Source organism: Eschrichtius robustus, chromosome 17, assembly GCF_028021215.1.
Source record: "Eschrichtius robustus isolate mEscRob2 chromosome 17, mEscRob2.pri, whole genome shotgun sequence".
In the NCBI taxonomy this organism is placed as follows: Eukaryota; Metazoa; Chordata; class Mammalia; order Artiodactyla; family Eschrichtiidae; genus Eschrichtius; species Eschrichtius robustus.
This window is the reverse complement of record NC_090840.1, coordinates 15,515,153-15,532,126: the sequence shown is the minus strand read 5'-3', so window position 1 is coordinate 15,532,126 and position 16,974 is coordinate 15,515,153. Positions and strand designations below refer to the sequence as shown.

Sequence of the window (16,974 nt, the reverse complement as noted above, 5' to 3'; positions counted from 1 at the left end):
AAGCCCACGCACGGCAACGAAGACCCAACGTAGCCAAAAAAATAATAAATTAAAACAAAAAAAAGAAGAAGAAATCTGATGAAAGCACTCTTCTATCCTGGATCCCCGGGCAAATGGGTGATTCTTAGACACCTGGATTGGTTTATAGTTTCTTACGAGCTAAGGATGGCTGGGAAAATCCCAGAGTCTGATTAAAAACTCCCATGATGTCCAGTCTCCCCTTTTTTTTAATGGAGCAGGTTGAAACTTCCTAGGTGATAACCTGGATGAACAAAGTTGCTCTCTTTTTGTTTTTCTTCACCTCTCAGGTGTAGAAGGAGCATCAGTGACTTTTCTCCCCACCTAATGCTGCCCCCATTGGCCTGAGCACCACGGGAATTGTCCTGATGTCCTTAGCACTTACAGTCTGACCTTCTTTCTCATCCCTTTTCTACTTCATACTTTGACTACAGAAATCAGAGTCTTAGACTAGACCTCCATTAAGTTAAGTGTGCACTGAAGCTCTTGCAGGTAGATCCCTCTATAGAGGCATTTGTGGGTTTTATAGATTGTGCATATCCTGAATTTCAGCTCCAGCTATAAAACTGTTCAGTGTTAACACAGACATGGTTGAGCCCCCACTGTGTGCCAGCCAGTGCGTAAAAAGACTTCTCCTGTAGCCAAAGGCAGCAACGCTGTGAACGGGACAGGTGTGGAAACAGATCAGTCATCTCACAGCGCCAGGGTCAGGGGGAGATAGGCACCAGGCATCGCAGAAACAGAGGAAGGGGTTTAGCTTGATTGTTGTGAGCTTCTGGAACAGTGGTGGGGTCTTCAAAGAGCATGGGTGGAAGGGTATCTTGTGCAGATGCAACAGTCAGAAAATACTTAAAATTATTAATACTTGAAATTTGGGGAGAGAGGTAATAAATACTGCCAGGGCGTAAGGGAGGACTATTGGGAGATGAGTTTTGCTGTGCTGATAAACAGAATAATGATTTGCAAGATAGAATATTTATATGACTTAGACCAAAGTCTTCTTAAGGATTTTAGAAACAACTTTTCATATAATTTCCATATTTTAACCTGTTTATTGGAAACTTTACTTGCTTCTGTGGTATAATTTTGTTGGCATTGCTTGAGTTAACATATGTAGTTGAGAGAAGTGAAACATTTTTAGTTTGGTCCTTTGAGAGGCTGCCCTTAAATTTTCTGAATGAGTGCTGAATTCGAACTTCACCTCACTTCTCATTTTTCTCACCTATTGATTTTTTTTTCTACCTTCATGTGGTCTCAATCTTACCTTTCAGCCTTCTAAGCAAATTATGATTCCTCCATTTCCTCACTCAGATGACTCCTAAAACCTTAGATAGCAGCGCCCAGTGAATTAGATTTAACTTGAAATAAGCAGTTCTCATATTTTATTTTGCCCTCATCTCTTCATAGTCATTGCTAGAGAAGATGCAAGCAGAGACCACTGTGCTCACATTGGAGAATGAATGAATCCTGACAGCCGAGGTTTAATGACATGTGCTTCTTGCCTTTCGGTTGATTCGCTTGCGGTACTTCCAAAGCCGTATTTCCATGGATTTAAACAAGATTCTTTTCACTGTTGATGTGGTTTACTGTGTATCTGATTTTTTTTTTTTTTTCCTTCCATGGTGTGTCTTTAAATTTAAGCTCCTACCTCATAGACATATTTAGATTATGTACAAGAAAGAGATTCTGGACAAATTGTTACATACGTGCATGGCTTACTACGAAACACTATCCACTGTCTGTTTTACCTATCAATGCACTCAGTATTGATAGGTAGTATTGAAGTGGGGTACTAAATAAAATGGTACATTGGTAATAGCAGAGTCAATGATAGTTCTTACAGACAAAAGCATCTTCTAGCCAGTTATACCCAGAATCTTTTCTGGGTACTGTTTTCTCTCTTGATCCGTGCAGTACATTAATTTTCAAAGTAGGGCCTGCATATTTCAAACTTGTGGCATGGTGGTTGATTCTGTGTAAGCAGTCATGCCTCACCATTGATGAAAACGAAACGAGGCACACTGCTTTCTCCGAAGCAGAGAGTGTGGGGATTTTGCTGGGTGGAGGTAGCCTTGAGATTGGTTCATTTTGCCATTTCTTGGTGCTGAAGGGAAACCATGATGTGGTAATGCCAAGCTCAGTGTCAGAAACAGAGGGAGGCGACTTGGAGCTGAGGTTCCTCCCACTCCCAAAGAAAGTGCAGCTGTGCGTCTTTAATATGCACGGCAGGAGATTTCAGCAGCCCGATGATATATAGTGCATTAATGTTGAAAAGATAAACACATTTGGAGAGCACAGGAAGGGCCTTGTGTTTTTATGTTAGCAGAATGCTTCCTAATGAATAAGAATGTGCTGCTGGCTTCACAGAGCCAGATGGCAGCTTTTCTAATTTTAGTTGGGTGCAGATGCATAGTTCTCTGGTTTTACCTTCCAGAACCTTTGAGATGCTACATCACTTTCCCTGTAATATTTTATCTGTAGTGCTTGGCCAGAAACTGCCTGTCGTCGTCTCAATGACTTCTTTGATCTGCATGGGTCCCAGTGCTGCTGGGTTTGACAGTCACTTCACCTGAAATCATCCAGCTCCTAAATGCAGGAAAAGGTGGAAATTGTGGATGTATTCCCACTAGAGTCTTAAATTTTGCTGTGGAGGTGATTAGACTTGTGTTTGACGTCAGTCTACTGAAAAATTGATAGGTATCTGGGTGAGTGATTTTACTCATTTTGGAGCAGTGGAATTAATTATAAAACCCGCATGAAGTCTCAGGTTCCATTTTAGTCAAAGATGCTAATACTTTAAATAATGCTGCTTCCATAAAAGCAACTCTCCTCATGCTTGACCAAACATCAAAACAACTTTTAAACTCTTACTTGTTACACATCAGGAAGGTCTAAACATGGGCAGTGTTAAAATTTTTTCCATGTATAGATGTAAATACCCTGTGGCTTATCTTTCTTTCTTTTTTTTTTTTTTTTAATCTTTCAGTTGATGTATTTTTCAGAGTAAATGATTGATATTTGTTCAAATTCTGACTTTTTAAAGATAAACTAATTTCCACAAGTTTTCCACAGCCTCTTCAGATGATTTTTTTACAGAGAAGGAAAAGAAAGAGTATAAACCTCTTTAATCATGGCCATATCACCCTGTCCCTCCACTGGGCAGACATTAAACAGCATTTAGGTTTCTAAGTCATTGGTGGTTGCCACCACTGCTGCTGAAATTAGAACAATTACGTGGCTGTCCCCTGAGCCATGACTGCCATCCCTGTGAGGAGGCAGGACTCTTTCTGGTCACAGGGCAGAAAGGCCCTGTGAGTGTATGTTCTCAGTTCACCTGCCGAATAAATAGACAAGACCTTCTAATATTATAAGATTCACTAAGTTACCAAAAATCAATAAATGATGTTCTTCTAGAACATGTAAAGGTCTTTCAAAACAAAACAAAACAAAACACTTTATACTTTAAAAGTAGCTAAGTATACTTTTTTTTTTTTTTGGCCATACTTTGCAGCCTGTGGGATCTTACTTCCCCGACCAGCGATAGACCCCGGGCCCTCGGCAGTGAGAGCGCCAAGTCCTGACCACTGGACCACCAGGGAATGCCCTAAGCGTACTTTTTTAAAGAATAAATAAATTTTTGGCTAGAATCGCAGTTTCTGATGTGTTTCTGTTCTCACCGGGAAACTTAAATTGTACTTTTCTATGTATTTTTTAAATCACTTAAATACCTAGAGATTAAACACTTCCCTAAGTTGCCTTTCCTTGTGTTCTGAGAGAAAACACAAATAATAACAACTTGTAAAGAAAAGCATATGACATATAATATTAATGATTTTCCCCCAGTTTGTGGTATGACTCATCTTAACACGGTCCCTGAAGAGATGGGGATTGTTCTTTGCTCTGAAACTGGGAATGTAATTAATTGGTGTTGGATTTCTGGAGCGCAGGCAAGTGGGGGAGGGGACCAGATGGAACTGTGCTCCAGCAGCCACCCAGCAGGGAGGGGGCCCTAGGAGAGAGATGACTGGGCGTCCTTGGACAGGCTCTCCAGTCGGAGCTTTGCATTTGTAAAGCGGGGCTGTTTGAAAGATCAGAGCTAGTTTATGGTATTTTTGTCTTTTGGGAAGTGAGGAAGAAAAGGACAGAATTACTGTTTTCATTGTTATTCTCTTAGGTCATATTCTTTACCTAAAAAGAATAACTTTAATGGTCAAAGTGCAGGAGGAAAAAATGGAAGTCAGGGCATGGGGGAGAAGTCTTTTCGTAGGCCCTGGAAATTAAATTTTATCATCTCTTTTTTCGATTTAAGAGTTCCATCTGTAATAATGAGATTTCATAAGGTTTTGATCATTTGAAATTCCGGGATGATCTTTCAGTAAACTGTTGAGTTTACTGAAGGATATTTTTGTAACAGAATGTATTTTTATGGTTAATGGATGCAAAATATAGAAAAGTAAATATAATTTGTGACCGCTGAGAAAACTGCCTAATTTAAAAATATTAAATAGTAGGTTTTAGTATAGTAATGCTGTTCTTACAGAAGTATAAATATATCTAAGGATTTAAGCTTATTTATATCTGGGACATAAAAATAGCATACTCATTCTTGAAATGCTCCATCAAAGTACCAATGTATGTCCGGTTAACATAACAGTATATCTCAAAGGAGTTCGGAGTTCTTTTCTTCCTCCTATTTAATTTCAAAGCCCAAATGAACATTGTACAGAGGTAGTACTTCATGAAAAGTACCCAAATAATATAAATTCATGGCCAGTTTAATTTAGATTCCAATTACATTGGTAAAGCCATATTTCTGGGTATTTTCTATCACTTCATATTACTGATATTCTAATACTGAGAAATAGCCAAAGCACATATCGAATACGGGATTGAGTAATAGATGACAAATTAGCAGGAAAATGCATATATACAAACACTTAGTGAGGATAGGCGTGAAGGGCCCTAAATTCTTCACCCTGTTTTCTTATTTATTTACTCTGCGAGTAGTGAACATTTCCCAGTCTCTTAGTAAATATATGAATAGTGTTGTATAAATGAACATTTTAAAAGTTCCCTTGCAAATAATCAATGGTCTCATCTGGAGTTTTCCTTCCAGCACACATTCCACAATTTCAGATTGACCTTGGGAAACATTTTTGTTGTTTTCATTTTGAGTCAGATTCCTAGAATTCCAGTTTGGACAATCTTTTCGCCATTATCCCATAACACTGGTTTCAAAGGCCAGGCTGAGCTTTGCCTGGGGAGGGATGCCGCACGTCCATTGCTCTTGCCATGTGCTCACGAATCCTGCAGAATCCAGTTCGACTACCATGGACGTGAAGTATTTTCAGCTATGTCCAGCCTTTTTTATCCCTTCTGTGAGCTTAAAGTTAGCTCCTTGCACTTCAGCCCTCAGTTCTCATTTGGCTCAGCTGTCAGTGCGTTGCCCCTGCAGCTGGATGTAAGCTCTCAGCCCACAAGGATCCTTCACTCCACCTGCACCACAAACATGCGTGAGACACATAGCAAGGCATCCAGACACGTGGACAGTGTAACTGGGCGATTTCCCCGTGCGAGCCCCGCATTCTCTGTGACTGCTTGTTAGCAGCCGCTTTTCTCCTTTTGAAGATTTTTCAGTTGAATGTTATAAAGAGGAAAAAAGGACATGTTTTATTACTACAGTTTTTCAGGACGATAATTATTTTTGTCCAGGCTTTACAGTAGAGCCCAAACACATGTTTTATCCCCCTCTAAGTCATCTCTTACATTAAATTTTAGGCCCTTCCTTGCCCTAAATTATACCTGATCTGTAGATTCCTAAAGATGAAAGAAAATGCTATGCAGATACAATCTCATTCTTCATATTTTCTTTTTCTTTTTTTTTTTTTTTTGGCCGCGCCACGCAGCATGCGGAACTTCCTCGCCCAGGGATCAAACCCACACCCCCTGCATTGGGAGCTTGGAGTCCTAATAACCACTGGGCCACCAGGGAGGTCCCTCATTCTTATTTTCGGATAAAAGTCAAAAATTCAGTGCCTGAACACATTGCTAGAATATTTAGAATAGCCTGACCTGGAAGTTTATCAGTGTTTAGGAACCTGCATGATTGAGTTTTCCAAGTTTGAATCTTTTTAATTCCACAAAATATTAATTAATGAATTCAGGAAACTTTGGGGTCTTCAGAATGATGATCGGATCCTCAAACTGCCAACATCTCACAAAGTATATTGATTGTCTTTTAAAGACTCGGGAAATATAAATACGACACAAGAATGTAATGGATAGCTCAAGGAGGGAGTATGGCCAATATTTTATAATCACTTTAAGTGGAGTGTAATCTATAAAAATATTGAATCACTATGTTGTACACCTGAAACTGATGTAATATTGTAAATCAACTATACTTTAATTTTTTTTAAGAAAGGACTCAGAAATGGGTTATCACAAACATTGTTATTTTGTATTTATTTTGCCATAAAATGAGGCATTAATAGAGACACCACAGAAAACCATAATTTATCACTATAGTGATATCAGAATCTCATATGACAAATAGGCTAATGTTTTCCGGTGATCAGTGATAGGTGTGGGGCTGCCTTTGTGATTAGCTTTTGCCTCCTATCTCACTCCGCCTCACCTTAATCTAAATTAAGTCCATTCTTTTTTTTAAATTTTATTTATTTTTGGCTGCATTGGGTCTTTGTTGCTGCGTGCGGACTTTCTGTAGTTGCAGCGAGCAGGGGCCACTCTTCGTTGCGGAGCGCAGGCTTCTCATTGCAGTGGCTTGTCTTTGTTGCGGAGCACAGGCTCTAGGCGTGCAGGCTTCAGTAGTTGTGGCTCGCGGGCTCTAGAGCGCAGGCTCAGTAGTTGTGGCGCACGGGCTTAGTTGCTCCGCGGCATGTGGGATCTTCCCAGACCAGGGCTCGAACCCGTGTCCCCTGCATTGGCAGGTGGATTCTTAACCACTGCGCCACCAGGGAAGTCCCAGTCCTTTCTTTAAGAAGAATAACACCACCTGTTGTAACAGTGGAAGGATTTGGAAGGACCTGGGAGCCGGCAAGAATGTGAGATGCCTTGGAAGTTGATGACTGAGGCAAGACAAGATGATTCATCATTTAAGCCCAGGTCTCCTCAGGAGACCCTTTCCCCACATTGCTGACCCCTGCACCTGGAGGGCCAGTGGGCCGGAGGGGGAAAAACGGTTCCTTTCCCCGCCACCCTCGATTCTAGTTGCCCCTGCATTCCCGGGGGTCAGTGCCAGCAGTGGGTCTGGTCTCGTCAGTCAGCCACCAAATATTCAGTGAAAACCTACTGTGACGTAGGGATGGTGCTGGCCACTGAGGGTACACCAAGGATACCCCTTCCGTGAAACTCCTGGTGGGGATAGTGTACTGTTGCCTGGCCTGCGGTTCTCACTGCAGGAGGGGAGGAGAAATGATACCTTCCAAGAAGATGTAGCAGCAGCTTGTGCAAAGAAGGCCTTTCAATCTGCAGATTCTGATAGACCTTCTCTGGGGACGGCTTCTCAGGCGCACACCATCCCACTTTGAGAGTCACTGCTGCCACCGAAGGTGCTGATGGGAGCACGATGGCCCTGTGAATGGTTAGGGGGCCAAGGAAAGGCTGAGAAGTACTCAGTCTGCAGGGTGTCAGCACATGGTTCCTACACCCCGAATGCCACAGCACCGCAGACAAAACGTAAATAAATGAGAATGCAGTAGGACCGGGTACATTTATAATATCTGTTACGTGGGTGTTAAGATTCAGTGTTAAGGAAACTCGGGGATCCTCAGGCCTGAAGCCCACACAGACCCCCGCCAGCGCAGGGCTGTTAAGTTAGAGGAAGAGTAGGTGAAGCAGCAGCTGAGGGTGCCAGCCCTGTCCCCGGACTCGTGTGGGCAAGTGAGCAGACACTGAAAAGAAATCTGCAGCCGTACGGAGTGACTAGCAGAAGCGAGGGTCAGGGCGTGGGAGTCTGCCCCGCGTGCGTTTACTTGGTGGTGAGAAAGATTCTGGGAGGATGGGGCGGGGGGAGGGGATGGGGAGAACATGTGCAGTAATTGTCTGGGCAACCTGAGGCGCTGCCTGCCTCAGTTAAGACTGGCTGAGGAACTGGGCTGAGACCAAGCCAGCAGATGGGGTAGGGGACCTGCAGTCAAGAGCTAGGGAGAGCAGCAAGGAAAGAAATGAAGTGAGGACTAACACATCTTCACGTGCTGAGTTACGAAGGCTACCAGACGGGTTATATCTCTATTTATAGCTGGTCACAATTATTCAGATCTAAGCAGGTGAATCAGGAACGTCGCAGAGTCATTGAGAAAACAGATACTCTCTGCTTCTAAGTTCTGCATTTGGAACTAAGTAAGGGAGAGCTAATAAATGACATACATACACTACTGTGCATAAAATAGGTAGCTAATGAGAATCTACTGCATAGCGCAGGGAACTCCGCTCAGTGCTCTGTGGTGACCTAAATGGGAAGGAAATCCAAAAAAGACGGGATATATGTATACCTACAGCTGATTCACTTTGCTGTACAGCAGAAACTAACACAACATTGTAAAGCAACTATACTCCAATTTAAAAAAAAAAAGACAGATACGGGGACTTCCCTGGTGGTCCAGCGGTTAAGACTTCGTGCTCCCAGTGCAGGGGGCCCCGGTTCAATCCCTGGTCAGGGAACTAGATCCCACATGCCACAACGAAGATCCCGCATGCCGCAGCTAAGACCCAGCGCAGCTAAATAAATAAATAAATATTCTTTTTAAATAAAAATGAATTTTAAAAATTAAAAAAAGATTTTTAGGGGCTTCCCTGGTGGCGCAGTGGTTGAGAATCTGCCTGCCAATGCAGGGGACACGGGTTCCAGCCCTGGTCTGGGAGGATCCCACATGCCGCGGAGCAACTGGGCCCGTGAGCCACAATTACTCAGCCTGCGCGTCTGGAGCCCGTGCTCCGCAACAAGAGAGGCCGCGATAGTGAGAGGCCCGCGCGCCGCGATGAAGAGTGGCCCCCGCTTGCCACAACTGGAGAAAGCCCTCGCGCAGAAACGAAGACCCAACGCAGCCATAAATAAATAAATAAATAAATAAATAAATAAATAAATAAATAAATAAAATTTAAAAAAAAAAAAGATTTTTAAAAAGACAGCTATGCTAGTAGTAAGTTACATTTGTAAACTCCTTTCTGGTTTTTAAAGTGTGTTTTACACATCATCCCATTTACTCCTGTCACGGGCCGTGACGCGAGAAGGCAGGTACTAAGGCCTTAAAAAGTTGAAATGCCGTGCTCTGACTTGTACTAAGTGGCTGAGCTTAGACTTGAACCACACAGGCCTTCTTCCCTTTTCCACTGATAAATATGCATGTGGACGTTTTCCATCAGGGAGCGGCAAGATTTGGAGGGCCTGTGTAATTCCTAATTACTTTCTAGGTTCCCAGGTACAAATTAAACGTTACAGGTTTTCAAAATAACTGTGTAAAATCTTCTGTTATGAAAAAAAAGGAAGCCCAGTCTACTAAGTTCATGAAAGCAAGTTGACTCTGAGTACTAAATTGATTTACAGTTTTCTTTGCTTGCATTTAATTACAATGATAACGTGCAGTGTAAACAAGGATATAATTTATTCAGGACAAATAACTGGCACATTGTTTTGTGTCGTTTCCTAGCAAGTTTTGGGATGTATCTGTTGTACTTTGAACTTTTCTTGGTGTTCTTGAAATAACCCGTTTGCATATGTACATTGATGACTGTGCATCTGCTTCCTCCGTGAGACTTTTCTGTGATGGACTGTCTTCCCAGGCCTCGTGGGGAGACGTTTTAGTCCACACCTCTGGACTAGATAAAAGGGCAGCCGTTGAAATTCTCCGAGTGCCTGATAGGGTGCCGCTCTCTCTGCCTTACCTCGTCAGGCACCTTCCACCAGACAGGGGCCAGTCTTTCTGGTTACTTTAAATGTGAAGGCGACAAGAGGTGGGACAGTACAAGAGCCAGGGGAGTGTCACGTGGGAGCAGCCACAGTGGTCAGGACGCGTTTTGATTCCTTCTTCAAATGCATCTTTGATTTCTTTCCCGAAGCCTGAACAACAGGCCCCTGGTCATCCCAGCTCGGGGAATCTCTGCAGGCGGCACTAATTGTGCCGCGGTATAGAGCAGTTTTGCAATCTAGAAAAAAAAAATGCTTGTCAGGGACTGGCGTGAAACCCCTAAAGTCATTTTATCGGCAGCATGAAAGGGGCTGAGCCACAGGTTCTGGAGGGGAAAAGTTAATGTTCCGACTCCGGCTTCCAGCAGTTTCTCCCGTGCAGTGGTGGTGGGGATGTACTCTTATCTTTTTTATAGCTGGCTCTGATCCCACTGGAGATTTTTGAAATCGTTACAATAAAAATGTTTCTGTGTCACTCTGTCCTTGAAATAGCACTGCCGTTGAATTCACACTTGTGTTTGTTGCAGAGAAAGCAGCAGCCGCCAACATAGATGAAGTGCAGAAGTCAGACGTGTCATCTACCGGGCAGGGTGTCATCGACAAGGATGCACTAGGGCCTATGATGCTTGAGGTAGTGCACCCTCATTTTGGTTCTGTATCTCACAATGTTGTTTATCCATTATTCCATTTAATTTTCAAGTGAATGTAACTTAAGGAGAATCCACACTTAATTTTCACTCTTAAAGTTGAAGTACTGCTGACCTCTTGAGCTTACTATTAGTAATATGTATCTAGATTTTACTCTGGATTCCAGCTTATATACGTTTCGAATTGATAATACAGAATTAAATTAAGTGGATTAGAATACAAATTTGACCAACTTTAACTGTCAGTTGAGCGTTCATTTTGGAAAACCGTGTTCACAAGTCCTGTTAAATTCTGTGATGTTGTTGTGGTTTGAAACGTTCCCAGAATTCTTAGGTTTTCATATATGCATGTCCATATGCCTGTATATACAGGTTAAAATTTGAGGACCAAAGGAGGTTTACTCGGGACTTCCCGGGCAGTCCACTGGTTAAGACTGTGCGCTTCCACTGCAGCCGGGGGCACAGGTTCCATCCCTGGTCAGGGAACTAAGGTCTCGCGTGCCCCATGGTGCAGCCAAAAATTTTTTTAAAAAGGAGGTTTACGCCTGTTATTTATGTTACTTCAACTAGTTTATTGATTTCATAAAGACGAAAATTGAAGGGATAGGCAGAACTCTTAAGCATCACAGGTGTAATGAATTGTCGTAACTGCCTTTTCTTTATTAACTTTAGGAAGTTTTATGACCAGACTACTATCTAGATTTTGTGAAGTCCCGCTTTCTTATTTTCTTAACCGGTACAGTATTAAACACCAAGTCCTTTGCTGTACCTATTCCAGAATTAAAATTTAAGATGTAGGCTATGGTAAGATGAGGGGGAAAATGTCAGTGAATATATAACAAGAAGCAGAGGAGCCCTGAGACATAAATTATGTCAGTTCTCAGGATAATTTACTCTGCTGATGATATGATGAGATTGAAAATTACCGCATGGCCAGAAGCTCTGCAGCACTGCCAGTGTAGAATCACTTATCTTGCAGCAGCTGCACGTACATAAGAAATTACGATTTTTAAAGCAGAGATAACCAATAATTGCCCCGTTTTTTTCGGTTGGTGCATAAGATGATTTTTATTTTTAGAAAATCTAATTCTGTGAAAATCTACCATATAATCGGAGGGTGGGGGGGGACACAGAAGAAATGTAAAGCTTGTCTGACCCGGTCTTTATATTTAGAAATGACAGAATTCATTCCTTGGGTCTGACCTTGCTGGCCAAAAGACTTTAAATGACCCCACGTTGGCCCTTGCTTATATCTCTTTTATCACTGGCTTGAAAACATTTAACGATAATTTTCAGAGAAGAAGCAAAAACACACTTAACCTGATTTTCCCGAATTCAAAAGGCAGTGGAAGGCCAGAGAGTGCTACTTCCCACTTGGTTCTTAGAAGCAGATGAGAAAACTCTTAACTAGGTGGGCTGTTTATTTAGAATTAGATGAAAGAACTAGAAACAAACAAAATTCATTTGGAAATGATGGTAATCTAAATTTTTACAATTAGGAAATGCCCATATATCTGTGCTTATTCCTTATATGGGGGGAAATTAAAGTAGGGTGGAAACTCTTGGGAAGATTTTTGAGGCTTCTAAAAAGAGATGCTTGCAGTAACCACAAGGCTATGACTCAAGCCTTTTGAGAGTAAGTTCACTAATTGCAGAAATCAGATTGCTAGATATCAGTGGACCTTATCTCGTAAGATCAAATAAATCCACATTTTCACTGTTTCAAAATAGTCTTCTGAGAATTCAGTGCATTGAGCAAGCACCTGTTCAGCAGGACTTCAGTGCTAAATGTGTGAGAGGTAACGCTTTGAATCTAGAGACTGAAGGTTTGAACTTGCATCTTTATCCCTGTTTGCATGTAATAATCTAAACGGAGAAAACTTGTCCTCGTTGAGCCGTTCTAGGCATAGATGCACACTCATGCTTACATCATAGCATAGTGGTTGCTAGGCAACGAAACCAAATGTCAGCTTTTTTCATCAGAGCATATCATAGTGAGCTTTAAAAAAACAAACAGTTTTATAAGATGAAAGCAATTTCATCTTTCAGTTATATTATGCCACAGCCAGTCTTTTTAGCATGGTACAAAGCAGCAGGAAACTACATGCACTTCCAACAGTGAACAACAGGTAATATAATTACGACAATCCCTGTTGAATGTGTATTTAAGCAATGAGTTTAAAAGGACATTTGGTATATAACTATAATCAACTGACTTCCTGTCCTACACACACACACGCACACACGCTCACACACGCACACACACACTCACGCAAGGTTTCCAACAGTTGATGCCAACATACTGTGGAAGGCTGTTTACACATAGTCTTGCTTTGCCCTGCATGTTGTTTATACCATTGGGAAAACCTGACTGAACATTTAAGAAAAACTTAAAAACCAAATGGTGTTTTTTTTAAATATATATTTTTAAGAGCTTTTCATTGGTGCCTTATGGTCAGTTCTAATTTGAGAGAGCGCTTAGTTTTGTCATGAAAATAGAATTAAAGATGGAATATATTCAAAGAAAGCTCACAAAATAGGAGCCTGTTAAATAATAACTTAAGGAAAAAACAAACTAGAGAGAAAGTAAACACTTTATGCCCCATTCATACACTTTGTCATACTGGTGTGTCCATGTAACATTCGTGTTAAAATAGTAGTAAATACACAGCATGAAGAAACTGGCATGAACTCTGTGGTCCACGTGTTCCTGGCCCAAGGAATGCCTGGTCAGTATCAAGCCTCTTCTGGCCCTGATCACTCCCCTGATCCATGCAACAGCTCTGACAAGTGAGGATCAGAAAGAAAAAGGAGGAGGAACCAAGAGAAACTCACTGAGCTCCCGGCCTTTGCGTCACCCAGGCGACCATGATAGGAAGATGGGCTGGGTAAATACTGGAGAGCACTGTGCTGCGTGGTAGTTGAAAGCATGGGCTTCGGGAGTCACATCCACCTGGATTTGCAACCCAGCTGACTAGTTGCAAGTGCCTGGGCAAATCCCTTAACCTCTTTGAGTCTCAGTTTTTTTCCTCCTCTGTGAATTGGAAAAGGGAAAACATTCCTTCCAGAATTGTAAATATTAAAACGACACTGTGTGTTTAAGGCTCAGTAAACGTGTCTATATCTATTATTATCCTCTTGATTTCCTGAAATGATCCTAGGTCCTTCATCTCCTTCCCTAATCTGTTTTGGAATGACAGCAAAGTGAGCTATGCACCCATCACAGGAAAAATGCTACTGCTATCTGGGTGATTTAGGAACCTGCATCTTGACAACTTGGAGAACAAGTAATAGAGCCAGGCGTGATTCGTTAACTTTCCAGTCCTCCCTGTTACAAACCTAAACCTCAAGGCCCTGTGCAGTCTCAGGACAGTGCCGGCTGTATCTCAGCCTGAGGTCCCCAGGAAGACTGGTTTGTCACATCAGAGACACACCTCCCAGACTCTTTCCCCATTTAACACCAAACAATAAAGGACTGGCGTTCCTTAAAAGGTCTGAGATCACCTTCGATTCTTTTCGCTTAAGCCTTGCAAGCTTTAAAGGTAGTAAAATTTTCTGATTTTTTTTCCTTGGCATTTATCCTTAAACTGAGGGAAAATTATCAATGACCTCTCCTTCCCATTGTATTCCATGAGGAAGTGTACAAAAAAATGACTCAGTATTGGATCACTAGCATAAAAGTTGTTCTCGGCCCTACGGAGTACATCAATCTCATTTGGGAAATGCAGATAAATGCCTGTATACTTTTACGTGGCAGTAATTATCTCCTGATGAATTAACAGAGTGACTGTTTGTCATTTAGTTTGTGACAAGAAACCCTTATGTAGTCTCTCCTCCACTTACTAAGATGGACTCATTTCAGCAAGAGAAAACGTGTTAACTGTTTCTGAATGATAGGAGTGGTGCAAGAGAGATCACCCTTCTCCCCACACGTGAATTATGTCTCCCTTAAAGGGGCCACTCCCTTCTTAGCAGTCGGATGTGACTTTATGCTGCCTCCTTTCTAACACAATTTGTGCCTCTTCCCTTAGGCCCTTGATGGGTTCTTCTTTGTAGTGAACCTGGAAGGCAACGTTGTGTTTGTTTCAGAGAATGTGACACAGTACCTAAGGTATAACCAGGAAGAGCTGATGAACAAAAGCGTATATAGCATCCTGCATGTTGGGGACCACACTGAATTCGTCAAAAACCTGCTGCCAAAGTCCATAGGTAAATGAGTGTCTCCTGGGTCTCTCCTCAGCCCCTGCCCACACGCACAGTGTCTTGGCCAGAGGGCAGAAAACAGAACTATATTCTGTCCGCTGGGGATAAGAGTAACTGGGTAATTTTTTAGAGATGCTTGTGTTAACTGTGTAAGCTTCGAGGTCAGGCAGAAAAGGACATCTGTAGGTCCTGGTCTTGAATGAATGATCGTTTTGACCCTATATTTCAAGTAAGTAAAAATAATGCAGTTGGAGAGTAGGCACATGGCAACTGTTTTCATGGGATTTATTTGGTTGTTTTTTAAGAGGCTGCCGATTGCCTCCCGCCCAATCCAGTGCCCGTCGGCTCTGCTTTGTCCTTTTCTTCCGTGACAACCTAAGACGCAGAAGGTCACGAGGAGCTTGAGATTCAGTTTATTTTGAGTCCTGCTGGTGAAGGGTATGATGTGGGTGTATACGACCTTCTAAAAATAAAATGCTGAGGAACAAGTGGCGTGTGGAGGTTCGAATGCTCCCAGCCTGGGAACCCGAAATGGGCTCTGGGGCTTCACAGGACTCCTCAGTGGCCCTGCGGGTGGCAAGGGCCCCACCCCCACCCCCACCCCCCGCCCCTCCACGCCCGGCCCCTGCTTCCCCTTCCTGTCTTCCTCATCTCGACCTGGAGATGCTATCCGAGAGTGTCCGTGATTCCGAAGGGCCGTACTTTAAAGCGGGTGATTCACAGCGTGGGCCCACCTCAGTGGCTGCTCTAGAGCATTGCTGTTGCCAGTTACTAAGTGGCTCTTTTTTTATATTCTCACTTAAGCTGATGTTGCTGAGACTGTCTTCATGGGTAAAAAGGAGTGCATATTTTAGTAGAGAATAAGGTCAAGTCCTGAGTTAGCAAGTATTTCTGTTCCTTTTCTTAAAACTTGTTTATGCTAGCTGGTCTCATTGTTACCATGGTAAATAGGAAAAGGTCCTTTCACATTCCATTGTGGCTAGCTTTTCTTTAATAGGATAACCCTTTGTTCAGAGTGACTGCAGCAGTAATACAAAGTATACGTGTGAGGTTCTTCCATTATATTCTCTAGTAAATGAACAAGAAAGTGGGATGTCTCATTTCAAGTAACTAGTATTTTCAAATCTCTTCAGTAATTTTATGACTTCCTCAGAAGACCTATACTTATTAATTCACTATTATTAATTCACTTGTCTAAAGAGCTCTTTGCCTTACTTTATATTGTACTTTTTTATACTTGCAAATTACGTATTAACCTGAGTGAACAAGAACTTTTTTCTTTGATTACTCTATGTAGCCTTCATTATGTAAATAAGCTTTTAAGAATGCTGATGGTAAAATAAACTTCTCAGATGTCTGTATAAAGCTAGCTGTGGTTCCTCCTTGTAAAACAGCCTCCTGTGGTTCACTTGATATTTCCTTTTTCTCTCTAGGGTTTGTTTCCTTCTTTCTTCCTCTACAGCCCAGTGCCTGTGGGGTTAGCATTGTGTTCACCTAGGTGTCCTTTTAAGCGTTTTCTAACTAGTGACTTTCTGAGAGTGCATTTGCTTGTCTTATGACTGGCCCTTTTTTCTGATTCCCCTCTTTCATCGTCCTGCTGGTCCTAATATCTTTTAGATAGAACACAAGCGACAGTAAAGAAAAGGGCACCGAAGTGAGAAGTAGGGTCGGTTCTGACTCCAGCTCTTCTAGAAGCTGAATATTTCTTTGCACATCAGTTTTCTCGTCTGTAGATGAGGAGGCTGATCTGGTGATCTGTAAACACCCTTAAATTCTCAAAATCAGTCCTTATTTTATTTCTCTCTTTGATTTCTCTAATGCATCTCCCCCCCCAAAAAAGAGGGCTTTCTTCTCTTTCATCTTTTTCTTGAATTAATATATATGTTTCTAAGTATTGATACTAAAATAGAAGACATGTGAAGTAGTATTTCATTGAAAAGAAATAAATGACATTAACAGTGTATCCTCAAGATCATCTCAGTCTTATGAAGAAATATGCATGAAGCAAAAAAAAAAAAAAAAAAAAAAACTACAGCCAAATTACAGAATATACAGTAAAATTTCAGTTAAGTTTTAGGAAAGAAAGGTCAGTAAGAAGAGGCAGTGTGGGATGCCTAGAGCAGTTGGTTAAGTATCTAAAGGATCTCAGCCGTAGAGCCAGGAGTACATGTGGATGGGAGA

General features: G+C 41.9%; 1 protein-coding gene across 5 annotated transcripts in view; it reads left to right on the top strand.

The window, feature by feature from the left end:
* The window catches only part of NCOA2 (nuclear receptor coactivator 2), a 269,141-nt gene that overhangs the window by 198,115 nt on the left and 54,052 nt on the right, over positions 1-16,974 (top strand). For all 5 annotated transcript variants that reach the window (XR_011070653.1, XM_068525333.1, XM_068525334.1 and 2 more), the window contains exons 5-6: positions 10,471-10,574; positions 14,622-14,799. Coding sequence is in view for 4 of the 5 variants with exons in the window: in XM_068525333.1 (XP_068381434.1) it covers positions 10,471-10,574; positions 14,622-14,799 (282 nt within the window). In the remaining variant the exon portion in view is untranslated. The remainder of the gene's footprint in view (positions 1-10,470; positions 10,575-14,621; positions 14,800-16,974) is intronic.